At 52.3% G+C, this 26,666-nt stretch overlaps 5 protein-coding genes across 5 annotated transcripts; 2 read left to right on the top strand and 3 right to left on the bottom strand.

The window, feature by feature from the left end:
* Positions 1–5,865: 5,865 nt before the first annotated feature.
* LOC112892826 lies at positions 5,866–7,625 on the bottom strand. The gene is made up of 3 exons (XM_025959939.1): positions 6,978–7,625; positions 6,809–6,880; positions 5,866–6,150 (listed from the first exon to the last, which is right to left on the bottom strand). Exons 1-3 carry the CDS (start codon positions 7,623–7,625, stop codon positions 5,866–5,868), a joined length of 1,005 nt encoding a protein of 334 aa, XP_025815724.1.
* A 2,011-nt stretch (positions 7,626–9,636) lies between these two features.
* On the bottom strand, positions 9,637–10,558 carry LOC112892825. Its single transcript, XM_025959938.1, has 2 exons — positions 9,911–10,558; positions 9,637–9,805 (listed from the first exon to the last, which is right to left on the bottom strand). The coding sequence occupies exons 1-2, from the start codon at positions 10,556–10,558 to the stop codon at positions 9,710–9,712; spliced, it is 744 nt and encodes a 247-aa protein (XP_025815723.1). The 3' UTR covers positions 9,637–9,709.
* A 5,363-nt stretch (positions 10,559–15,921) lies between these two features.
* On the bottom strand, positions 15,922–16,764 carry LOC112892824. The gene has a single exon (XM_025959937.1). The coding sequence runs from the start codon at positions 16,762–16,764 to the stop codon at positions 15,922–15,924; it is 843 nt and encodes a 280-aa protein (XP_025815722.1).
* A 3,833-nt stretch (positions 16,765–20,597) lies between these two features.
* On the top strand, positions 20,598–24,490 carry LOC112893111. The gene is made up of 10 exons (XM_025960278.1): positions 20,598–20,767; positions 21,427–21,603; positions 21,702–22,032; positions 22,120–22,349; positions 22,568–22,737; positions 23,198–23,265; positions 23,525–23,605; positions 23,704–23,841; positions 23,925–23,985; positions 24,062–24,490. Exons 4-10 carry the CDS (start codon positions 22,248–22,250, stop codon positions 24,063–24,065), a joined length of 624 nt encoding a protein of 207 aa, XP_025816063.1. The 5' UTR covers positions 20,598–20,767; positions 21,427–21,603; positions 21,702–22,032; positions 22,120–22,247; the 3' UTR covers positions 24,066–24,490.
* LOC112892823 lies at positions 24,393–26,496 on the top strand. Its single transcript, XM_025959936.1, has 3 exons — positions 24,393–24,396; positions 25,093–26,033; positions 26,164–26,496. Exons 1-3 carry the CDS (start codon positions 24,393–24,395, stop codon positions 26,260–26,262), a joined length of 1,044 nt encoding a protein of 347 aa, XP_025815721.1. The 3' UTR covers positions 26,263–26,496.
* Positions 26,497–26,666: the final 170 nt, after the last annotated feature.

Raw genomic sequence — 26,666 nt, 5'->3', positions numbered from 1 at the left:
CTACATAGCTTTGGTTAACATTTAACAATGTATCTCAGAAAGACCACAATCCCATCCACGCATGCTAATCATAGAATTACACAAGCAATTCAGATTTGATGATGAGTTATTTTACTAGCTCATGACATCTCGAACTAACAGTTCGTGCTACTAACTAGATCCACACGTACGGCATGGATCTATTACGACTAGATCATCACATCAGTTGGTTCATCAGTACCTCGTGTCCTCGTGAGCTGATCCATGGAGCTCCAGGCCAGCTGACCGATCAGCTAGCTGAAGTCATCTAGTCTGCCCAGGAGGGCCAGGAAGCAGACGGTGTCGCCCGCCGCAAAGAAGGACATGTCCACGGTGCCGACGATCCACAACCAGCAGAGAAGCTGTCGGCGGCGGTCAGGAAGAGGGTGATTGCCCTGGCCCACATGAGGTGGGTGGCGGCAGTGGCCGCGAGCGCGGCGTAGGCGAGGGCCCGGCGGCTCCGGCGGCGGCTGTCCGGGAGCAGCAGCGCCAGCGCCGCGGCGGCCGCCTCCGCCGCGCTGCACCACAGCGCCCCGTGCAGGTTGGCGCTCAACGCGGCGGCCCCCGCGGCCGTCAGCGTGGTCCCTTCGCCTAACCACGACGGCTGCACCTCCAAATTAGTTAGCGCAAGGTGAATCGATCGATCATCCTTACCAGAAAGGAAAAAAAATCGATCGATCATCTTTCCTAATATCATATTTATCATCCGGCATCGAGAGAGCAGTTACCGGGGTGACGCGGTAGTGGTCGATGAGTTCGGAGGCCAAGGCGAAGGAGCCGAGGACGATGGCGGCGGTGAGGAGCGCCCACAGGATGACCAGCAGGACAGCCGGGAACGGAGGAGCATTCTTTTTCTTCTGCACGGCCACCGCCAACAGAGAAGCTGCTAGCTTCTTGTCGTCGTCCACCTTGTCAGCCATGGGATCCGGCTGTCTCAGCAGTCCCACGCACCGGCTGTCCCATCGCATGCGCCCACTTTGTTTCAATCGGAACGAAAATGTACGCTTAAATGGACTACACATTCCTACACGTACGGCACTCGATCAATCACCACTGCTGATCCGATCCGATACTGCTCGATCCCAGCTGACTGATGAGCTAGCTGCAGTGTCTAGCTCATCTGACTAGCTAGGTAAGTACGCTTGCTTACACAGTAATCGAGCACCAAGGCGTGCAGCACGATAGCTCATGATCGATCTCGATGCATCGGAGTTACCAGCATCGTCATCGGATTACCAGATTGCAGGGGACGAACGTGGAAGTATACGAACGCGTAGTCGACGGCCATGGAGACGACGAAGGCGAACGCGGCGTAGTCGACGACCATTCCGCGACCATGCGGACAGCCGGGAACGGACGAGCGGCATCTACTTCGTCACCACGGACACAGGCAGAAAATCATGATGAGCCATCTTATCCGCCATGGATCCAAAGCTAGCTAATAAGGAGATCAGAACGGCCAGATGACCCGTAGAGATGCACAGGCACTTATCGGCATTGTCGCCAGGCTGCGACCACGGGCGCAGTTGCGTGCTCCGTAGATTCTTCCTCCAGATTCTTCGATCGAAAACTGTCGCCGAGCTGCTGCCTGAGCTCCCGGCGAGAGTTTCTGCGAGTGGATGAACGACAAGCCACGGCGCTGATGGCGGGATCATCTCAGCAACAAAAGCACACGCCCCCAAGATGGCGGCACCTCAGAGCAGCAAGCACCCGTGCATCAGAACATATGAGAGATACAGGGATCGATGCACCTTGGGGTCCTTCTGATACTGAAAAAACAGTGATCAACTTTGAAGACAACTACGACGCCTCTGCATTGTTCATCAGAGGGGATGGTACTTCTGCATTGCGCATGACGCTAGCAAATGACAGAACACACATACGACGATATCCAGTCAAAAACTAATGTTTGAGCATCCGAGCGACATTGGAGAAGCAATAGCTTATCAAAAGCATAATATGCTATCATCATATTATCACGCAATTTTTGGGCAAAACATTGCCAACAAAGTACTCATAGGTGAACGGATCATCTATCACAGCAGACTAATTAAAGCATCACAAAGTAGCGGCCTAATTAACCCATGATCAAGTCAGCAACTCTTGTGTTGTGACCACGGACGTACAGACCGCGGAGCTTCATGCACGGCCGGAGACGAGGAAAACATCGGTGAGGACGGTCTTGGACTGAAGCGAGGCCTTGAGGATCGCCAAGCCCTGCAGGCAAAATTAACGATCAGTGAGTGTTTCACAATCGTCACAGATTGGAGAGCAGAATTAGAAGCACATGAAAACGAACAGGAGCGATTGAACAAATTGAAGAAGGCGATGCGGCCCGAGATGCATCGATCGATGTATCACCTCGTGGTAGCCGAGCCGCACGGTCTTCTCCTGGAGCGCGGCGAGGTCCGTGACCGCGAAGGCGTTGAGCAGCGTGATTCTGGAGATGGCGGACATGGGCGTGACGGTGAGGTCGTCCCGCACCGTGTACGTCACCACCCCCTGCACGAACCCTCCTCTCGCCGCTCCACCGGTGGAGGCGTTCGGCGGCACCCACTGGCCGAAACCGCCCGATCCGGGTGCCGACGGCGAGACGTACTCGAGCGGCGACGTCATCGGGCGGTGGCAGTTGGGGCAGGCGGCGCCTCCCGAGTCCGTCACGTACCTGGAGCAGTCGCCGCCGTATCCGTACCGTACCTGCTGCTGTTCTCGCACTTGAAGAAGGCCTTTGGCCGCCGACCGCACGACGGCGACGGTGGCGGCGGGAGGAGGGAGCTTCTGGCGGTGGTGACCGGCGAGGCCGCGAGCGCGGGGCGGAGGAGGTCGCCCTTGTCGGCGCCGGGCAGGATGTAGGAGTCGTCGAGCCGCTGGACGCTGGCGTAGAGGGTGCCGACGCTGCCGGCCACGGACCCCGCCCCGACCAGCGCGGCGGCCGTGGCGAGGGGCAGGGCGAGGAGGGAGAAGAGGAAGTCGACCGCGTCCTTGCCGGCCTCCGCGAACAGCACGCGCCGGGAATTGGCGTCGATGAGGAGCTTCATCCTGAGAACGGGGGTGGTCGGCGTCGCCATCCTCTTGTTCGAACGCTTCCCCTTGGTGGCTTGGTGGGTGGTGGGATGGAATGGAACGGAAACTAGGAGTAGATGGGATGGGGATTGCCGGATTGGACGTTGAACTAGAACAGCACAGAACAAAACAACCCCCGCAAAAAAATGCCCCTGACAGTCTTGTTCTTCGAAGGCAAGAAATTCGGTTGCTGGCAATGCAGGCATGGAATCTCAGCATGTCAAGATCCTCATACATGTAGTATCAACCACTTATGTATATACTTATCCTCATAAACAATCCAGGGAACTCGATTAAAATTGCAGAGCATCTATTTTATGATGGTAATCTGCCACAAATTTTAATTAAACTAAAACTTGGACAACCTAAAAAAGAAATAATGTAGAGTGTCTACAATATATAAGTTGCCAATCTAAACCAATGAGATAGACAATTCAATATAACTACATTCCTTCAAAACCAAACCGGGGCTCATCATTAGATAAAGGCATCACCTTGGTCCGCAACAGGAGCTCCTCCAAACTGTAGTCTTCTTTTGTTATCTTGTAGCTCTGTTCATAGTATCAAATGCCATCTCTTCAGATTCAACTCGGTATTGGAGGCAATGAAGGTGAAAGATATATAAGTAAACTAATAAAAGGAAAGAAAATTTACTAAATTCTAGCAAAGCCAGTACTACGAAATGTGAACCAAATGTACTTTGTTAGAACAATCGTCAGGTAAGAATTGCATTAACCATGCACATGGACAAATAGTTCAAGTCTATTGGGAAGCATAATCTTACCATAAAAAACTCATTGCTCTTCTTAATGCATTCCGTGATCAGCAAAGTAATAAAAAATAACTGAATACATAAAATTTGGGTGATTGAACAAACCTCAGTTGCAATCAGCAGGTGTCTTGCTTAGAACGAAGAATGAATTAGTATTGTTGATAAATGTTATCTTCATACTTGGCATGATATTCGAACAACTTTGCTAAATGGTTAAATAGGTTTGGTCTGGACATAGAAGAGGATAAGCATGTTTGGTACTGAGTTGCAATAGGAGTCTTGATGCATGGTGGCGTGTGTTGGTACCTCTGATGGCGATTCCCTCGCTCCCCATGCGGTTGACGAGGCCGACAGCGTAGTTGGGGTCGCCGGATGGAGCGGAGCACGTACTGCCGCTGCCGGCTGCGCTCGCTCCCTCCGCCGCTGATGGACTCCAGCGGCCTGCATCCTTGCCGCGGCGGCCGCCAGTTTCCCGCGAGCGCCGCGCCGGGCGGCCGTCTATTTATCGCTTTAAGCGATTTCTGCGGATTCAATGGCAGAACGATTTCCACCGCCAGTCATCTTCTTCCTCCGACCATCCTTTGCCCAGACGTCCTCTGTCCCGCCCCCTCATCCTCCACCCCGGCCGGCGGCTCTCGCCGCCGCGCCGCGCTGCCCGCCTACCACCCACCGCTGTGCTGCCCGCCCGCCCACCACGCACCGCCGCCTTCCACACGCCCTTCTTGCCCCGCCGTCGTCCACGGCCCACCGGGGGTCCAACCCAGCCGGCCGGCCGGCGGCGCTCCCGTGCTGCCTTGCCTCCACCACTGCCCGAACCGCCACCACCGCCGGGCCACCGCCGGGCCGCCGCCGCCGTGATCTCCTCCTCTAGGGCCGGTGGCCATTGGAGCCCCGGCAACTCGAAACCCTAAGCTCCGCCGCCTCGACCACCATCCCGGTCACCGACGACCTCGCTGGCGGCTGCTCCGCCCACCTCCCACCCCTCGCCGGCGCGCGCGTCTCCGCGAGGAAGATAAACGGTAGCGGCGCGGGCCCACGTGCAGCGAGCCTAGCGGCTCTTCTGCGACAGAATCGCGTCCAGAAGCGCGAAAGGAATTGAATTCCCGGACGCCCGTGGACCACGTCTGAGGTCTCCCCGCGCTTGTAGGCTGCGTGCAGGAGGCGTGCGCGACGCAGCTGGCGACCCCGATGAGCAGCTCTCCTCAACGACTTCCCAAGTCTACTCCCGGGGCCCACGACCCGCCGGTCACGCACTCGATTGGATTGGGGAAGTGGAGGCCGGACGAGCGTCGCGGACTTGCGGGGCGACCGGCTCTCGCCTCCCGCTGCAGCTGCTCCTCGTACGCATCGCCCGGGGTCACCGCCGGTGGTTTCCTCGCCCCATCCACGAGCTCAGGCAGCCCAAGCGCGGGCCGAGGACGCGCTACTCGCCATCGACAGGTGCCGCGGCGACATGAGTGCCGCCAAAGCTGCTGCTGGGCCATCCGGGCGTTCCTGGCGCGGACGGCAGCATCGTGGCCGAGCGCAGCCTCTGCAACACCTCCGTGGTGGCGTGGTTGAGGACAGCGGCGCGGTGGCTCTCCCATATCTTCCACGGCGGATCGTCCTGGAGGCTGGGTCGCGTGTACCGGAGCGCGATGAGGTTGAAGAAATCATGGAGGTACGGCGGGGCATCGACGGATGGAGATTGGAGAAAGGGGGAACAATCCAGATGAGGGTCTATTTATAAAATTGAGGATCTATCTGTAAAATCACGATCCAATATTTTGCATATAACCCCCTAATTCGGATCGCGATTACTAATCGTGATCCGAATTAGGAGGTAATATGCACCAAATGAGGGGCTTTCTATAAAATACCGAATACCTATATGGGCTAATCTGGGAAATCTCAAAGCCGGCGACATGGCTGCCGCGCCGCCACCGCCGGTTGCCCCGTCCACCGACCGCAGCCTCTGGCCGCCCAGGAAAATATCGTGAGGACGGTCTTTCCCGCGGCTGCGGGAGGAGGAGTTAGCTGCAGCTGCTGGCGGTTGCGGTCGGCGAGTCTGCGGGCGCGGGGCGGAGGAGCACGCTCTTGTCGGCGCCGGGCAGGACGTAGGAGTCGTCGAGCCGCTCGGCGCTGGCGTAGAGCGTGCCGACTCTGCCGGCCACGGAGCCCGCCCCGATCAGCGCGGCGACCGTGGCGAGGGGCAGGGCGAGGAGGGAGCAAAGGAAGTCGACGGCGTCCTTGCCGGCCTCCGCGAACAGCACGCGCCGGGGATCGGTGAAGGAGGCCGTACGACCTTGTGTTGGGCACTTGGGCGGACGCGCGCGGCAAAAGAGAAGAGCAGAGCAGGTTGGCTGATGGCTAGCTATCTACAGCCTGCCGGCCAGGCGTTCCGTTCGTCTATCCCAATGTGCAAGAGGAAATGAACAGTCGCTTTATTTTGAACATCGTCCTAATAATGTAAAAATAATCGAATCTTTTGCCATGACAGTGGTATAGTTCACACTGAACCCATTTTTACTTGGCTTCGCCACAAAAGCTGTGATACCTTTTGATTCATTCAAAAGCGTACAGGTTTGTCATATTTTGAACCTTTAATAAACGATGGGTGGCTTCAAGTTCTCTTTTCCTGAAAAATCCACCTAAGTTCATCGTTTGCAGTCTAGTGATCTAGAAAAATTCAATTGCTTCCAGGCGCATTGCTCCAACATAAGCCTTCAGTTTGAATTCAAACTTCAAATGCATTCAACACAAACTGATGACAACCGGGGTACCAGGAGCTAGCTACCGGATGATCGATTTCAGAACAACCCAAAAGACTGGACGGATTTATGACGCAGCAAGCTGAAGCATCACAACCTAATTAAGCTACTACTTTTTTTTGATAGTACTACGTGACCCATGCATGCATGTTGACGAGCGATGACAGCCACAGGTGCCCAACATTCAAGCGACGCCGCCGGGAGCCTTCTTGTCGCCGAGGAAGACGTCGGTGAGCACGGTCTTGGACTCCAGCGATGCCTTCAGAATCGCCAGACCCTGTCGTCCATGCTGAACGTTAGTTGATGCATGCACAATATGTTGAAGAGATGGAAGAATGCTCGATCGAGAACAGATTAGAGCTTCAGGTATTGACCTCGTCGTGGCCGAGCTGCACGGTTTTCTCCTGGAGGTCGGCGAGGTCCCTCACCGCGAAGGTGTTGAGCAGGGTGATGCCGGAGATGGCGGACATGGGCGTCACCGCCAGGTTGTCCATCACCGTGTACGTCACGACGCCCTGCACGAGCCCTTCCGCCGAGCCCCCCGCCGTCTGCTGGTCGGACCTCGCCGGCGAGAGGTACTGCGCTGCCGTCGTCATGGAGCAGCGACAGGTCGGGCACGACTTACCGTGCTCGTCCGTGATGTAGGAGCTGCAGTTGTCATTGCTAGTGTTGGTGCATCTGTAGAAGGACTCCGGCTCCACGGACGACGGCTCCGGCAGGCGGAGGAGGGAGCTGCTGGCGCCCCCTGCCGGCAAGAGCACCGTAGGCGATAGGAGCGCGTCCTTGGCGGCGCCGGGCTGGACGTAGGTGGAGTCGAGCCTGTCGACGCTGGCGTAGAGGTTGCCGACGCTGCCGGCCACGGAGCCCTCCCCGACCAGCTTCACGGCCGTGGCGACGGGCAGCGCGAGCAGGGAGAAGAGGAAGTCGACGACGTCCTTGCCCGCCTCCGCGAACAGCACCCGCCGCGCCTTCCGGTCGACGAGGAGCTTCATGCTCAGCGCGACGGCGGCGGGGGTTGCCATCCTGGTGCGCCTGCGGTTGGGGAGGACTAGCTAGCAGTGCACGGCGCCGCAGGGACGATACATATGAAGAGCCTGGGGGCAAGGCAGCTCGAACGTTCTCCACGACCGAGAGCAGCCCTGTGCGGCACGACCCGGATCGATCGTGGCGTCGTGGACACGATCCCGTCATCCCGCTCCACGCGCCCACGCCCCCGCGAGGCAAATAATAATGCGCGTGATTTAAGCAACGTTTCGTCAGTAGCGTCATTTCAGCGTAAACCTTGGATTCGAATTCAAACCCTCAGAAACACAGAGATGACGACCATGGCATAAATGTATGGTTAGTGCAGCAAATGTTGATCGTGATGACGGATTCGTTGAGGATTTTTAGTTAGACTATCTCTAACCGTCGTTCTCTATATCCTTCTTTATATCCGTCATTTACAGACTTCTCTACAAGATTCTCTCTTCTATATCTCATTTCTCTCCAACAACGTTCTCTAAATCTCGTTCTCTATACATTAAATCCTATATTAGAAACGTATTTTATTCCAAATTTTTGTACGTACGTATTTATCATACCTCAAATGCTATGGACATATTTTATTTTTATTTAATCCAGTGTTTAAAACGTAAAGAAAAAATAGAAAAGAGGAGAGAGAATCTCTATATATAGAGGAAACCTGTAGCATTCTCTATTTTAGAGGACCATTTAGAGAATGCTACTGGAGATATATATAGAGAACGGAATCTTCTCTATATATATAGGATAGATAACGGTTTAGAGTCTGCTGTTGGAGACAGCCTTAGAGCGTGCGCAGCTGGCCCCGTACTCTTCCATGCTCAATTGGCAGCACTCCTTTCGACGACTTCCATCCGGGCAGGGGCAGCAACAGCAATCCATGTTTGGGCCATAACCCCATAAACTAGCTCAGCACGGAGCGGCCCGGCCGTGTTTCAATGAAAGGAAAAGGGACAGGATCTACTATTTCTTAAAAATACGGAAAGAGTCTAAATTACTCCCCTCCCCTCAACAATACCTAAAGTTCGAATAACCTCTTAAACTATCATTTAGTTCATTTTACTCTCAAACTATACCCTTTGCTTCAAATTACACCCCAATACAATTTATCTTTTTCATTTCTCCATGCATAGGTGAAGTTTTTCAATAGGTTAGGATATTTAATAATAAATTAATCATTGGAGTACAAAATTATATGAAAAATAATAACATTTTTTAATATGCATTGTGATATTCACTATTATCCTGCAAAATTTGAAATTAAAATTCAACTTATGCATGGAAAAAAAGAAAATTGTATTTTGAGATAAAATGAACTAAATAGCATAGTTTAAGGGGTAAATTGAACAAGTTATAGTTTAGAGGGTTATTCATACTTCGACTATACTCGAAGGAAGTAAATTGAAACTTTTTCAAAAAATAAAAACCCCAAAATCCCAGTGCCCCTCTTTTGCTTCTTTTGCTACCGCAGCTGCTCCTACTCTCCTACTGGTTACTGGCATTCTGGCGAGTGGGCACCAAAGCCAGCCGGAATCCAAAACCAGCGTCGTGGGAAGCTGCAGCCAGCAGGAGGGTACAAGCAAACATTTGCGCCCGCACGGACAAGTCAGCCACCGTTCAAGCATCGGTGCATCACCAACAAATCAAAGAGAAATCAAGCTACCCAAACCAATTGGCATAACCAACACCGGCACAGAATTTTACTATCACATATATAACACCATACTGGCTATTACTGCATCACACATTGCCACATACATGCAGACAGCAGGCAAGCCAAGGATTTAAACAGCAGGGTTTCAACAAAGTTCAGTGATGATCAGGCAAAAGAAACAGCTACGCAGTGCACAGACAGTCCTACTGCCTACATTACCAGCAAACTTCCACTGTCGGCAGCACATTCAAGCCAAAGACCCATGACGAGCTACTACTAGTACTTAGTTGTAAGGCAAGGAGTGCCAACAGCAGCTACAGATCCAGATGACTTCAGTTACAAACCAAAAGGCTCGAACGGCTCACATCGCAGAGAGCTGAAGCATCACAAAAGACCAACCACAATCGCAGAGAGCAGCGCCGGCGCGCTTCAAGCATGGCCGCGGGCAGGGGATTTCTCGTTGCCGAGGAAGACGTCGGTGAGGACAGTCTTGGACTGCAGCGACGCCTTGAGGATCGCCAGACCCTGCACCAAAACCACACATGTCGACCAACGTTGATGGGAAACCTTAAAAATCGATCGAACAACAATTGATATCAAATGAAAAAAGATCCAGCACTGATGATTCACCTCGTTGTAGCCGAACTGCACGGTCTTCTCCTGGAGATCCCCGAGGTCCCGCACCGCGAAGGCGTTGAGCAGGGTGATGCCGCAGATGGTGGACATGGGCGTCACCGTCAGGTCGTCCAGCACCGTGTACGTCACGATGCCCTGCACGAACCCTTTCGCTTCCCCGGCGGAGCCGTTCTGCGCCTGCTGGCCGGAGCTTGGCGCCACGTACTTCAATGTCGTCCCCATCTGGTTGCAGCAGCTCGGACAGATGGTATCGCTCGCGTCCGTCACGTAGTCGGAGCAGCTGCGGTTGCACCTGAAGTATCTCTGTGGCTGCCCAGGCGACGGCGCCTCGGGCAGGCGGAGGAGGGAGCTGCTGGCGCCCCCCGCCGGCAAGAGCACCGTAGGGGACAGGAGCGCGTCCTTGGCGGCGCCGGCCTGGACGTAGGTGCCGTCGAGCTTCTCGACGCTCGCGTAGAGGTTGCCGACGCACCCCACCATGGCGTCCTTCCCCACCAGCTTCACGGCCGTGGCGACGGGCAGCGCGAGGAGGGAGAAGAGGAAGTCAACGACCTCCTTGCTCGCCTCCGCGAACAGCACCCGCTGCGCCTTGCGGTCGACGAGGAGTTTCATGCTCAGCGCGGCGGCGGTCGTGTCTGCTGCCATCTCGTGGAGCTCGAGAGCTTTATTGGCGTCGCAGGAGCAGCGCTGGACTGGGCGTTGGCAGTTGGCACGCGCGGCGCCGCGGCTGCCCTGGTATATAAATGGTGTGATTGGTTCGCTGTTTGTGCTCCGACCAGGCTCGCTGGATTTAAAATTCATTTCATTTGATTGGTTGCCTGCACCGGTTCTAGAGCCTGGCTCGCCGCATGCAAAATGCACCCGCCGGTCTGGCTCACGCGGTGCAAGGCACGTTCCATCTGCTCCGGTTTTGGCTCCATGACTGTTTGACAGCGATGGGTGGGAGGACCGGTACGACCAACCAAACAATTTCTTTACTGAGCCAGGCTAGATGCCCACAGGTAACCAAACAACGTAACTTTGCAAATGGTCAGCCTGGCTCGTGTGAGCCTGGTTCACTGATGCGATGCAGGCCAAGCTCATACGAGCAACCAATCAGGCGAGAAGCAGCGTCCGTCCTTCGCACGCGTGCACCCGTGTGGCGGATCTCGTGGCGCCTCCACTCCACACGTGCCACGTCCACGCGCCAGCGAGTGCTGTGCAGGACCCTTCGTCTCCACTTTCCACCCAGTCCGTACTCCAGTGCAGGACGCTTCTTCAGGCTTGGGGTGACGGGGAGCAGCGGAGGCGCGGAGAACGAAAGCTAGCTGTTGCCCTAGTCGCAATCTTGTGACGGAACAATTCAGTTCTGATGCAATTACGACCTGGTAATGTGATGATGTGCCGCCGGCTCGGCGGCTCCGGCTGCACAAGCAAAGGATTGCAGCGCCATCATGGAAGGCCTAGCCCTACCTAGATGATCTAGGCAGCGTTGGAGAGAGCGGCAATGCCTCGTGCCTGCCTCGGCCATCTCAGAGAACATCCCCGGTGTTACGAGCAATTAGGATATTACTGTGTTATCATTTTAAATTTGTGCATCTATATTACTTAAAAATATTTAATAAAAATATAACTGGATAGAGCATGCAAATATTTACCATCACGTGAAAATTAAGATGCAACAAAAATGAGTATGTCAATAGTGCAAGTTGCAACTGTTCATCTCGGACCTGTAACCCGCTATTATTTCATAGGCTGATTCATCATAAATTTTGCATGAGGTAAATGCTTGCATGTTCTAGGCATTTATATTTATTTATATTTTTATTACCGTATTTGATAATATGGTAATATCTAACCCGCTTGTAAGGTAGAAGATGGTCTCGGCCATCTATTGGCGCCATCTATTGAAACTTGAAAGAAGTACAGTATGCACTGCACATGCAAACAATGTTGCAGGCCTGCAGGGCATCGTCAATGCCACTACAACGGGTCCAAACGGAAACGATCAACGCTCACCTGTTTTCTTTAAGGATAGCTTTATTTTAGGTTTGTTAATTTTCCATACATTTGCAAAGGGTTGAACTTTTTAAAATGCAACATGTAAATTATTCCTTAATAATTGTTCATGTTCAAATTTATCTATAATTCTATAGATCCCATGATCAAAATGGGTGTACCTCTACCCGCAAAAAAAAAAAAGGTGTACCTCTAGCGCTGTTGTGTTAATTTCCTCTCCCGGCCCTCTTGAATCCTGGCCCATAATTGTGTCCCAACACCTTCAAGGCATAGGCAAGTGCCTCAGTGCATTTAACTATGATTATGTTTCTTTCCTAAAATTATTTTCCTCTGCACACGTTTGTTTTACTTGCTCAAACTATTTTTGGAAAGAGTTCGACCAAACTTTTCATAAAACATTCGAATGTACTCTTGTTTGGTATTTTCCCAAAATATCTTATAACATCTAAATCTTATAATTAGCAACAAAATGAAACGTATTCGTGAAAAATAATAATTTTCTGTATCATCTCAGCAAATACTTTTGGAGTTTCAAATCAGTTTCATACATACAGTTATACCATTATTTCTGACTATTTTCGCACAAAAGAATCATCATATCACAACTAAGAAACGTCAAGAATCATCGAGGCGGAGACAAAAAAGGATCAGATGGCAACACAAATTACTCTGAAAGCAGGCGAGCAGAGAGAGAGAGAGAGAGAGAGGGAGTAGCAAATTCCCAGCCATACATGACATGATACATCCATCAGCACCCAAGAAGAGGAAGTCGACGGCGTTCTTGCTCGCCTCCGCGAACAGCACGCGCTGGGCCCTCGTGTCGACGAGGAGCTTCATCCTTAGCGTGGTGGGGCCGGGGCTGGCGACCGCCGCCACCGTCGCGAGGGCGGCGCGCTTTCTTGTTTGGTGTGGCGGAACGGAACCGTGTGGAAGAAGAACTGGGAAGGCGAACAGGGAGGTTGGCACTGGTCAGAATGCTCCGCTCCGGTGGTCCGTAACCGTAACTCCGTATAAATGCGCGTCACACCACACTCCTCTACTGCAGCTGCGCTCAAGGCTATCTCCAGCGATATCCTCTAAATCTCATCCCCTTTCCTTTTCCTCCACATCAACTTCATTCTCTATACCAAACTTAACTCCAACAACATCTTCTATTTCCATCTTCTATACCCCACAATCTCAATTTTCTATCCTTTCTTCCAACTTTCGCCAGCCGCCCCTCCTCCCTCCTCCCTCCTCCCGCCTCCCGCGTCCCTCCTCCCTCCTCCCGCCTCCCGCGCCCCGCCGCCGCCCCTCCTCCGCGCCCACCGCCCCTCCTCCGCGCCCCTCCGCCCGCCGCCCGCGCCCCTCCTCCCTCCTCCGCCTCCCGTGCCCCGCCGCCGCCCCTCCTCCGCGCCCCTCCTCCCTCCTCCGCCTCCCGCGCCCCTCCTCCCTCCTCCCGCCTCCCGCGCCCCGCCGCCGCCCCTTCTCCGTGCCCGCCGCCCGCGCCCCTCCTCCCTCCTCCGCCTCCCGCGCCCCGCCGCCGCCCCTCCTCCGCGCCCGCCGCCCCTCCTCCGCGCCCCTCCGCCCGCCGCCCGCGTCCCTCCTCCCTCCTCCGCCTCCCGCGCCCCGCCGCCCCCCTCCTCCGCGCCCCGCCGCCCCTCCTCCGCGCCCGCCGCCCCTCCGCCCGCTGCCCCGCCGCCCGCGCCCCTCCTCCCTCCTCCGCCTCCCGCGCCCCGCCGCCGCCCTCCTCTGCGCCCCGCCGCCCCTCCTCCCGCGCCCCGCCGCCGCCGCCCCTCCTCCCGCGCGAGCCGCCTCCCCTCGCCGGCAGTTTCCTCCCGCGCGCGCGGAAGGGGCGACCGGGATGGAGGACGCTGGTCCCCCCTTCCTCTGTGCGGGACGCAGAGGTCCTCCTCCATTTTACCGCACGCGATAGCGGGTAGCGCTGGAGCTTTACGGGTGCTACAGTATCCTCCGTTTTAGAGAACAGATCCTTTTACAGCACACCGGTGGAGATCACCCACGGCAGAAACAGATGGAACAGAACCCTAGATTGACTCCTTTGGATTGATGGGAGAAGACGTGCTTGACCAGAGGCGGCGGCAGCGGGCCAGCTGCAGAGCTCTGCACAGAGCACGCATGCAAAAGAGGGTCACATTGTGGCAGGGTTTTCTATGCTTGGATGAACATCAAGCCAAAATTTGATGAACGTCGTTGGTTTTTACTGTATTTGTAAAAAATTATTAGCTAAGCGAAATCGTATATAACATGTATTTCCCTTCTTTTTTTTTGGCTGCCAACGCTAGGCCGGACGTGGAAACTTATGATGCCTGATGGGCTGCTGACCATAGTCAAAGCAGGAGCTTGATGCGCGCGCGGTGGTCGACGGCGGCCGCTAGACCCCAGCCAGATTCTCTACCGAGTTCGATACAGCGTAGCAGTAGCTCTTTTTTTTCTGAGAGGAAGCATAGCAGTATCAGTAGCTTGATCCACGGCCTCTAGGCTTGGGCCGTAATTTCCTCGTGCTGGGCCTGGTCGTGATTCCATCAAAGGAAAAGAAAAAAAGTTACCTCAACTTTCGGATGAATCCGTATTTTTTTCATGCACAATAAAACTGTCCGCCTAAATACGAGACATATGACCAAACTTGTGATACCGGATACACGATCTCACTAATCGGTCCTCTGAGTGCTTTTACTTTTTTTATATATTTATTTTGGTTGAATTTTTAAAAATTATAGTAAATAAAAAAATAGAAAATAGAAAATCTAATTTTGTTGCACTCCACGTGACTAGATATATATAATAAATACATGAAAACATATGATACGGTATAATTTAGTAAAAGATTATTGTATTTTATATATACTTTTCTATAATTAAATAGCTACAGTTTCGTGATCTAATTCTGATGAAATTTTTATGGTGGACTAATAAGTATAATAATTATATTCTTATGATGAAACTTTTATGTGGACTAATAAGCATAATAATTATATTCTTGAGCTGCAGTCATACTTATAACGGATTATGTATACTTGCGAAACTGAAGAGAATCTCTAATATAGTTTGGAATAGGAAGAAAATATGCTTGGAATTTAGTTGCTCAAGCATAAATGATCAAATAAGCATAAAATTTTTACTACAGCTCAAACACCATAAAAATTTCACTATAATTAGACTATAAAAACTAAAATTAATTACGGAAGAAAAGCATATATCTAAAAGTAAAAAAAATCTTTTTACTAAATTATAAATTATATCATATAATATGTTCACAGTATTGATCTCCTCATGTGGAGTCAAAAAAATCGGATTTTTTATTTTATAGTTTTTTCTTGATTTACTATGATTTTTTAAAAATTCAGCTAAAATAAATATAAAATAAAAAGAGTGGTTTAGCAAAACCACCAAGAGAAATCAATCAGGGAGAAAATCAATCAATTAGTGTATCCGATATCACGAGTCTAAGTGGACGGCTTTATTACGTGAGGATGAAATTCGGACTCATCCCAATATCCAGGAGTCCAGGGACGTAAAAGAAATGGACTCACAATATCCGAGAGACTGCAGCTATCACTTGTCCATCCATGCCCAGCGTTCAATCAAACATCAGCGCATCACCAAAGAACATCAGCATGGAATCACAACACTGTAGGAAGTGCTAGCTATTACTGTATCACACACATCGCCACAGGCAGACAGCAAACAAGGAAACAAGTACGCACAAAGTTCAGACCTGAGGTCACGCAAAAGTAGTAGGCTGCCCACAGACACGGTTCCATTCTACTTCTACCGGCCTACCATACCACCAAACTTTTGCTGCGACACATTGCAGCAAGAAGACCATGGCGTACTATTACTTGTATCCATACCAAGGCAAGGAGTGGCACCAGGTAGTACCAGAGATGATTTCAGTACATCCCAAACGAGTCCACCGGATCTAATCGCAGCAAGTTGAAGCATCACAAAAGACCAACCAAATTAAGCTAGTTAACCCACGTGCTGCTGATGTCAGCCACACTTCCCCTTCAAGCACGACCTCGACGGGCCTTCTTGTTGCCGAGGAAGACATCGGTCAGGACGGTATTGGACTGCAGCGACGCCTTCAGGATCGCCAAGCCCTGCAGAGAAGTCATGTCGAAGTGTCGAACGTTGATGCACAGCAGTATGTCAAAAGCAGACCAATGCTTCAGAACAGACGAAAGGCCCAACGACAGTGGACTGACCTCGTTGTAGCCGAGCTGCGCGGTCCTCTCCTGGAGGTCGGCGAGGTCCCTCACCGTGAAGGTGTTGAGCAGGGTGATGCCGGAGATGGTCGACATGGGCGTCACCGTCAGGTTGTCCAGCACCGTGTACGTCACGATGCCCTGCACGAACCCTTTGGTGGCTCCGGTGTAGACGTCCTGCTCCTGCTTCTGGGCCGGCGGCACATACTGCACCACCGCCGTCATCTTCTTGCCGCATTGCGGACAGCTCGTGCCGCTGGCGTCCGTCACGTAGTGGTAACAGGTGCTAGTCTGGAGGTAGCTGCATCGGTAGAAGCTCTTTGGCTGCCCGGACGGCGGCGCCGGCAGGCAGAGGAGGGAGCTGCCGGCCGCGGCGGCGGAGAGCACGGCGGGGCGGAGCAGGGAGTCCTTGGCGGCGCCGGGCTGGACGTAGGTGGAGTCGAGCCTGTCGACGCTGGCGTATAGGTTGCCGACGCTGCCGGCCACGGAACCCTCCCCGACCAGCTTCACGGCCGTGGCGACGGGCAGCGCGAGCAGGGAGAAGAGGAAGTCGACGACGTCCTTGCCCGCCTCCGCGAACAGCACCCGCTGCGCCTTCCGGTCGATGAGGAGCTTCACGCTCAGCGTGGTGGCGGAGGCTGCCATCTTTGTTTGGGGAGCTCACGAACTGCTAGGACTAGTAGAGATTGCTTGGTCGAGTAGGAGTGTGTGAGCAATGGCGCTGCAAACTCGGCAATGGGGACGATGGCGAGCGAGGCTGCTGCTCGGGCATATTTATAAAAGAGAAGCATGGCTGCACGGCGACGACACGAGCGCACCGCGCGGTCGTTTCAACGCCTCCACGCGTCCACGGCCAGCCAGGCATGCAGCTACAGCGACAGGGCGAGAGCTTGAGCGTGGATGGGAGAGGACGTGTACAGTGTTACTCTCGATCAGAGCGAGAGCAACGGAGAGAGCAAAAGATTTTGCAGGAGCAGACACAGAGGCAGGCAGGATTTCCTGAAGATCGTGTGCTGTGCGCGTCGCTCCACGATGCTTCGCCAGTCAGCAATATTTCCATGCTGCAGAGTGGTTGGGCCTTGGGTGAGAGTGGGTGACGATACGACCCGACGGATGGCGCCGGGCTCCCGGATTTGGCCTCAAGTAGCATCATGCCCGGTTCGGATGGGTTAAAATAAGAGCGCTAATTTTAGTCCGATATTTAATAATAGGTTAAATATAAACTAATTCTAAACTAATCAAGACTAATAGATTTTAACTATAATTAGCTACAATCAATGCAATTAGATTAGCAATTAGTTCATATCCAGTCCTAATTAGTCCGTGCTAAATTGAAGGACTAAAAATTGGGTGTTAGTTTTGAAACTGTCCAGTGTCGTGAGGAAGCGCTAGTTATCAAAGATGCAACAGCATCGCGTTCACGTTTCATCAAATGTACGAATTCAAACCCATTTATTAGTCCAGTTCGGGTTTAGACAAATTCAAGCGCGTTTATTAGTCCTGTTCGGATGCGCAACGGCCATCGCCTGCTCATCATCGTTGCTACGATTAATGATGATCACGCCGCTCGTACCATGTTGCTGTGATGCTGCAGCGCTCATCGTTCTACCTGTGCTGGTTTTCAGGGTATGAGCTTGCTCTCGAGTCTTGACTGCGCTGCGCTCCAAGACGGCGCTCACGGTCGGTCGCGGACGTGTTCGTCCCCGCCGTTGCTCGGGCCGCGCGGTGCCGCCGCTGATCGGGGCTCAGATTGGATCGCGATTGATTGAGAATTTGAGATTGGGAATTTGGCTAGATAATTCAGCAGGTTATCTGAGATTCCGAGAACACTAGTATTTTGGACTAAAACTATGATGTTTTCTTAACGGTAGCAAGCTAATCAAGTGCTATGCTCATCAGCTCATGCAAACTGCGATCCTCTAGAAAATAGCAACGCTTTTCGTCCGGATGGATGGGTCTGTAAAACACCACCGATATATGCAACAAAACCTGTGGTGAGAACAGAGAATGAAACTCTGTTGAAGCATCCCTCTTTCAGTAACTGGTACAGGAATTGGTTCCAACTTCCAAACAAATGGATTCTGGTGAAACAATATTGTGCTTGTAGCTTGTACCTCAACAAGGACGCAAGGAGTTGTGCAGTGCCTGCACTTGCAATGTCATAAGCGGGTGTTTGGTTCCTAAGGCTTATTTTAATAAGACCTGTCACATCTAATTTTTTCAATACCAATTAGAAAGATTAAACATAGACTAATTATAAAACTAACTGCATAAGCATAGGGCTTATTCGCAAGATGAATCTATTAATCCTAATTAATCTATAATTAGCATATATGTACTGTAGCATCACATGCGCTAATCACAGACTAATTAGGTTTAATAGATTCGCCTCGTGAATAAGCCTAGGATTGTGGAATTTATTTTATCATTGGTCTATATTTAATACTATCCAAACATCCGATATGATGGTGATTAAAATAAAGCTCTCGATACCAAACACCCTGAATCTCAGAGTTATAAACAACGAATCTCAGTGTTGTTCAGAAAACGCCTTTCAAATCAAACACATGTCCGGTGCCCAAATTGGACGACCAAACAACAGGCAAAGCTGGGAGAAAAAGCTACTTTTTCAATCATCTAGAGACAAAGCTCTCGCGCGCCGAGGTCTCTGGCATTCGATCATCAACAAAGCTGGGACAACGCATGAACTGCAGGCTGTTCGAGCTGGCTGTTTGCTTCCTTCAGTTAACCACGGTATGGCGCTTCCGGTGCGCCGCGGCGACCTCGCCCGCTGCGTGGCGCACGAGCCCCTCGGTCTCCGACGCCCACGCCACCCTGGCGCGGGGACTCGGATGGCCTCTTGTCCACCACCGCACCGAGACGACTTGCAACACCGCCGAGAGGTCCGAGTGCGACGGCCTCGGCGCGGTGCCCGTCCCACGCCCGCCACAGCGCGCCGGCGTCGTCGTTCCCCACTTCCCCTGGAGCAGGACGGCTCCGAGATGGCGACGACCAGGAGCAGGAGGGTCGACGGCACCGTCCGCGCGAGCTGCGTCCACTGCTTCGTCGGCGGCGTCATCCACAAGCCTTACAAGCCTTGTAGGCGGCGCTGTCGGCCTTCATCCACGAGCTCCAGGAAGCTCAAGCGCGGGTCGAGGACGCGCTGCGCGCCATCGACAGGTGCCGCGGCCACACGACCGGCGCCAAAGCTTCTGCTGGCCAGTCCGGGCGTTCATGCCGCGGACAGCTGCGTTGAAGCCGACCGCAGCCTCTGCAGGCCTCTGCGGTGGTGTGGTTGAGGGCGGCGGCGCGGTGTCTTTCCCAGTTCTGCCACGGCGGGGTCGTCCTGAAGGCTGGAGCGCGCACCGCGGAGTACGAAGGCATGGCCGCCATTGGCGTACCGGAGCACGACGGGGTTCGAGAAATCGCGGCGGCCGGCGGGGAATCCTCCAATACGGGCGCGAACATCAGAGCCGCAACAGCATCGACGGATGGAGGAAAGGTGAACAAAAAGCCAGATGAGGGTCTATTTATAATATTAGGAGGGTCTCTATGTAAAATATTGGATCGCGATTATTAATTGCGATCCGAAATAGGAGGTATTCTGCAAAATATCGGATCGCGATTATTAATCGCGATCCAAATGTGGGGCTTTTTATAAACTATTGAGGGGCTAATCTGTGAAATCTCAAATCCGGCGACATGACCGCCGCGCCGCTGCCGCCGGTTGCTCCGTCCGCCAACCCCGTCGCGTGAAATCTCACGGAACCGTCGCCGGCAATGTCTTCACGAAGTGGGCCGCAGCATCTGGCGCTACGTGACCGCCGGCCAAGCCACCGGATTCAACTGGATCCACCCCTCGCCACCGTCAGCTCCTTTGGTTGAGGTCTTGCGGGACACCCGGCTATGGTCCAGCAGCACCTGGGCGGCCCAGGCGGTCCTCGGCGCGCACGAGAGCGAGCCGCAGCGCCCGACAGGTCGTCGATGGAGGCGTCTCGCCAGCAGCCGCGACGCTGCGGCCGGCCACCAAATATTTCGCCCTCCGGCCGCCGCGCCACTCGGGTCTTCTGCCTGCGGGGAGGACGACGCGCTGTCCAAAGCGGGGGAATGGGACCGACCACTGCGCGGAGGCTCTCCGGTACACCGACGAGGCGAGTTCTTCTGCGACGCATCCGCGGCGCCTCGGCAACCTCGTCCGTGGCGCGCGGCGGCACGAGCCGATCGACCTCCGACGCCCACGCCGCCCTGGCCCCTCGCCCGGAACCCGGGCGGCCTCCCGGGACCACGTGGACGATGTGCACGGCCGCCGTGAGGTCCGTCAGCGCGGATCGCAGCGCCTCGGCGGCGTGGCGAGCGGCGACGGTACGGCGATCCTCCCACGCCCGCCACCGCCGCGCCCCGGCGTCGGTGTCGCCTCTATGAAGCTGTGATGAGGTAGCACATCCTCTAGCTAGGTCAGCCAATCAAATCTCTGAATCGGTTTGGTTTCATGAAGCTCCTTACTCCTGAGTTTATCCGGGTGTAACGATCGGTTGATTGAATAAAAAGCTACCCGCTACCCTTCTCTTTCTCTCTACCAACTAGACATTATCGCCGCCGTCCCCTTCTCTCTCTCAATTGCTCAACCCTAGCCCCGCGCGAGATCCAGGTGAGGTCTCCCTCCATCTATCGATACCTCGAATCCGTTCGTCTCGGGTGTCGCTGGATCGTATATTGCCGGGTTGCTTTTGCAGGGGTTCAAATCTGTTGAGATCAGGGCTTGTTCTTACGGGGATTGAATCGATGGATGATTTCTCTCCATCTACCTTCAGATCGGTAGTTGATTAGTATTGAAGGATTGAATTGTACGCGGGGGTGGTGGCTTCTCAGCGAATCCCCTTCTTTTTCTCTTTTTTTTTTAGTTTTGTCTCTGTCGGATTCTCGCTTTGCTCTTTACGTTGCTCTTTTTACGAACTTGACGACGAAACTGTATCTTACATCGGCTAATTTTGGGTTATTCTGAATGTTTTGAGTATTTGTGCTCGATTTTATACTGAACACCTTTTTGTTAATTTTCTTATAAAAATGCCTAGTAGTGGACGATAATGTTTTCATTAGTTAGAAACAAACAACTAAGTGAATTAACAAATTGAGAATCCCTTCTCTTACATTGGCCGGTAGTACTAATTGATTTGGGGTTTTTAATATAGGCATATTCGAGTTCACTAACAATCTGTGTTGATGCTAGGGTGTAAGCTGATCGTCTTACAACCTTGTTTACTGGCTACCTATACTACTCACTATTTGGCACTGATTACGTTATTTCAGGATTTGGAAAGATGCTGACAACTAAAGGATGCAGTTACGATCTCACAAGAAGCACAAGCGATGAACTAACAACCAGCAATGGTGGTGGAGAGGTGTTACCTTATTATCTAACAAGGTTGAATAAGAGGCAGAAGGCTTGCAGGGGTGAGGGAGAGGCTATTGAGTCATTGCCTTCCGGTCTGCTGCTCATTCCTTTAATCATTTTGCACGTAAACACAACTCCGCGGAATACTCATAATTGTGATGTATCATTTTTGTTCTTCAACTAAGTTCAGGTACTAGTTTTGACGGAGGACTTGGCAGTAGTGGCTCTGGCCAAGATGCCTCTGAATGTCTCAGTGAAGCAGTGTCAAAAATGTCCCGAAGCGCTGTCTTGCTTTCGTTATTTGATGGTGATTTTGGCTGTTTGACGCATCTGGATTTTCCAAATACTCATTTGATCATCAACAATTAACTGTTGAATGTATATCTTTTGTAGGAGGCATCAATGTGTTTACATGCTCAGGCGTTCCTGTAGAACGCAGATCATCTCATATAAAAGTACTGACATCAGCAAAATTGGCTACAACTTTGAATGATAAAAGAAAAGCTGGCTGTAGCATGATGGTTAGTAAATCTGTACTCATTTTGTCTATTCATTTTGAGATAGTTGTGGTAATTATGCATGCTCTTCTTGCTTTGTCGTCATTTCAGATTCATGTGTGTGATGTATCCAATAAGATTGCCAGAGGGTGGTTGCACCACTATGATTTAGACCTTGGGATTGCTTTTGTCAAGGTCATGGAGTTCCTTGATGTTAGTGCAGTACATTCCGTCATGGAATGGAATTACAGCTTATTGACTCTGGTGCATTAACACCCTTGGTGCTGTCTAGAGATTCAAGTGCTTCTGAAGATGGCAAAGAGCTTTGTAAGTCCTTGAAGGTAAGTTCTTGGTTCGTCTCTTGTTTCTCGACATGGTGGTTCTAGAAATAAAATATTGGCATCATGATCTGAATGGTTAGTAGCACTGTATGCATTGAATGACTGAAATAGAGGCATCAGAATGATATTTCCTCCCCTATGTAACTCGTGTCCCACTCTATGCAACTTTATTTTGTCCATTGCAACCCTTGTTGACTGTCACTATATTTCTGTGCTAGGCTGGGGATGGTGCGCCACTTTTTGATGGTGATGGAAACTTTGCTGGCATGAACCTTCTTTTGGATACAGGAAGCTGGTCTTGTGTGCAAATGAGTGTAATTATTGAACAATTGGAGCAACTTGAGAAAAGGATTAAATTGCGTGTGAGCAGAACGGTTGATCGATCCAGGTATGTCTTGTATATTCCCAGAATATACTGGCAGTGCTTTCCAATTTGCTTATCTATGCATGTCTTTCACTGGTCTTGGCTGTGGGTTCCCTGTTGGTGGTTATAATTGTGTGAACAAGGCTGAACATCAGCTGTTTGTTATTTTTGTAGACTTTTGGCATTTGTACTTCTTAGAAGTTGTGTGAATGAGTCTCCCTCATTGCTTAATATATTTTTTATGCCTACCAGGATTTTATATTTGTTGCAGTTGCTCTGTGGTATGATTAGGGATGTTGTTTCAGTGTTGGAGGCAACATATTTGTCTAATTGAAAGAAAGGAAAATTATCATTCAGGCGAAAATAGACAATTGACCCCATATTTGTAACATATCCCAACTCTGGGCATTTATGATCATTTACATATATTATAAATGTAGGCTCTTTATATAGTAAATAACGAGTTCACTATGTTTTACTGCAGACATAAAGCTCCTTGCACACGCGATGGATGGAGACGAAATGGAAAACACTATAGCACCAACCCGAAAGGTGAGCATACAGCATTACAGCCTGTCTCTAAGACCATTAAATTGCATTGTTAAGTTTATAACCATTTCTAAGGAATACTATCTGTAAGTTCTTCACAAATGGGGTGAATGCTTATCATTTACTGTAACATGCATTGCGATATGTCCGTGAGTTTGTTAAAGCAGAGTGACTACCACTTGTCCTTGTATGCAGAGTTTTATATGAAGTTTCATGTATTGCTTATTATATCATTGCTAATCACTTGATCTTGTTGCACCAGCAATTGAACTTACTGCCCAGGATCCGTCGGAGGATGTTGACTCCTTGGGTTATCCCATGCAACCAGAAACTGCAATGGAGGGTAAGTCAGTGCTTTTGATCCCACTGACCTCTTCAGCATAGTGTTTTTTCTCTACAGCTTGGGCACTAACAACTATTGTATGATATATTTTTGACCAGGTGGCATGGTTTTGGTTAACACTTTTGAAGAGAATTTTGGTGACTTGTTTGATGCTTGTGAAGGTGTCTGGAGTATGCTCAGTAAAACAGTTGCAGAGAATTTATCCCGAAGTGTTGTCTCCCTTGCTTCATACGATGGTGATTTTATCGTAACATGTTCTTTGCTTTTCCATATTGGTACTCGGTAATGATTAACTAACCATCAAAGTTATGTCATGAAGGGAAAACGAGGTTTTTCGCTTGTTCAGGCGTGATTATAGAATGGAAGGGGTGCTCCTCGAGGTCGGTGTTCCTCCAATGATTTTGCACTTCTTGTTCTGTTAAGACATTGCTCATATCCCGAAATCTGTAATTACAGATGATGTGCTGTTTCCAAACAAACTACACACCGAAGGGACATTGGAACATTATAACTTGCATTATAATGTCGCTATTGTCAGTTTCAAGGGTTTCACCGATCATTCTGCTGCAAATATTAATGTCTGTGGAACCCTTCGTTTTCCAAAAGTAGTAGTAGCGGTAGGGCGTTGCTTTGAATCAAGCATGTTAATAGCCACAAGAGGGAGACTCACTGGTTGGCGGAGCAGATTTGATTGTGATCATATATGATATTCCACTTGTGAAATTACTAAGGTACACTACTGCTTTGTCTTGCCATTTACGCGATTGAAGTAGATTGCTACCTCAGAATGGGTCAGTGTACGTGCATCTGTCACCTACATTTGTTAAACCTTAGGTGTTACGAAAAAAAGTTTACTTTCGATGTAACCTGATTCCGTATTTTTCATTGATTTTTTAGGCTGGGATTGGAGGTCCAGTTGTTGATTTTGAAGGCCCAGGGCGCGGCCGTCGCAGGAGGAAGCAGGGGAGGCGCTGGGAGGGGCTGGGAGGGGCGGCGCGGGAGGAATGTACATGGTAAATAAAATCATCTCATACATTGTTCAAGGGCATGTTCAAGGGCATAAGGGACTTTTTCAATCCAAATCTCTTTTTTCTGAAGCTGAAGTTGGTCTGCTAGCCAAATAATTTCAAAAACTCTGCAACTTCAAAGCTGAGCTGCTCTGCTGTGAAGTTCGTAAAGCTGAGCTGCGATTTGTGAAACAGAGCACTCCCAAACAGGCCCTTTGTTGGCATGAACTTCTATGACCGGAAACAAGGAGCTCCATTCCTACCACAAGTTATGATTGTCCGAGTTCTGGCACATTTTGAGAAGAAAGGGTATGCCTGGTAGTAGAGATTCTTCTGTCAGTATGCCAAGTGTTTTACTGGATCTAATCCCCTGCCGTCTGTGGCTGCGCGCCTGCCTCGGCGTCTCTTCCAACGCAGTCGCACTCGAGTGCCTTGTGGCTTCTCGTGTACGCCACTCGCTGTCGCCTTAACTGCTGCTAGTCCTCAACCTCAACGCCGTCGCCACGTCCCTGCCTTCTGCTTGCGCGCGCCCCGCGCTTCGACGGCATGGCGCCCTCGAGCACGCGGACCGCCGCCGCCGAGGCACGCGCGCGGACCGTGAGGCTCTTCTTCGACGGCCCCGGGAGGCGCGTGCTCTTCGCGGAGGCCGGCGAGGGCGCCGCCGCCTTCCTCTCCGCCCTCCTCGCCGAGCCCGTCCGCGCCGCGGTCGGGGAGCTGCTACAGGAGGATCCGGCGTCCGCCGCGGCAAGCTGCTTCGGGAACCTCGCCGCCGCCGAGGCCCTCCTGCCAAGGGGCCCTGCCTCTACCGCCTCCTCCCGCGCGGTGCCGCCCGCCTCCGAGGGCATGGGCATCATGGCACGGCGGCTGTTCCGGTGCGGCCACCTCGGGTGCCGCTGCAGCGACGTCGCGTCGCGGGAGGCCGGCTCCGCGCGCCCCTGCGCGTCCCCGTCCTGCTCCCGCGCCAACGGCGGCGGCGCGCCCGGGAGGGGAGGCGCGACACGGAGCTCCACTTCCTGGAGGCCTGCTTCTGCCGCCGCCCGGACGGGTCCGCCGCGACGGCCCGCCGCGGCGCCGGGCGGAGCGGGGACGCCTTCTACCGCTGCTGCGCGCGCGACGAGAGGCACGGCGGCCGCGACGTCTTCCCGTGCCGCTTCCGCGTTACGGACGAGCGCGGCCGGACCACCGTGGCGGTCACGTGCGCCAAGGCCGGCGACGGCGAGGACCCATCCGTCTCCGCTCGTCCGGACGCGGGGCTTGGCCACGAGGCCGCGGGACCTCCTACCAGCTACGCCATCATGGACGACCTCGTCGTGAAGCCAATTGAAGCCGGCCTGAGCGGCTCCGCGATGCTCCCCGCCCTCGGCGTCGCGGCCGACACGGACGACGTGCGCGAGGAGACCGTGCCGTTCGGGTACAAGGAGGTAGCGTTCTCGCCGATCGCCTCTCATCGTTGCTTACGATTCATGATCACGTCGCTCGTCGCATTGTTTACTACGTGCATGCTGTTCTGGTGAAGCTTATCGACTGTTGTTCTGCCGTGCTGGTCTTCAGGGTTTGGGCCTGCTCTTGGCCTCGCTGCGCTCCAAGACGGCTCTGACGGACGTCTTCCTACCCGCCCTCGCTCGGGCGACCCGGCGGCGCCGCCAGTGATCAGCGTTCATTTGGGAGTAGCAATTCATCAATGCAGACTTTGCTGGTTGGTTGGCCACTCAGGTTGATTGAGATTGGGAGGTAGCAATTCCTACCCGCCGTAGCTGTGATATTTTCTGGTTGCCGGCTAGGTAATGGAGAAGGTTATCCAGAACAGTAGAGCTCTAATATTTTGGACTGGAAGCTGTGTTCTTATCGGTACTCGGTAGCAAGCTAAGCGAGTGCTACTATGCTCGTCGAGTCTCTAGCAAATAGCAAATGCATTTCATCTGGATTGCTCTGCAAAACACCAACTGGCATATGCAATGCGACAAAGCCTGTGGGGAGAATGAAACTTGTTGAAGCATCTTCGGGAGCTGGTACAGGATTCGAGAGATTTGAGTTCCAAACTCGTGGACCTGTGC

This window comes from Panicum hallii, chromosome 5 (assembly GCF_002211085.1).
Source record: "Panicum hallii strain FIL2 chromosome 5, PHallii_v3.1, whole genome shotgun sequence".
NCBI lineage: Eukaryota > Viridiplantae > Streptophyta > Magnoliopsida > Poales > Poaceae > Panicum > Panicum hallii.
This window is presented reverse-complemented; position numbering and strand designations above follow the sequence as displayed.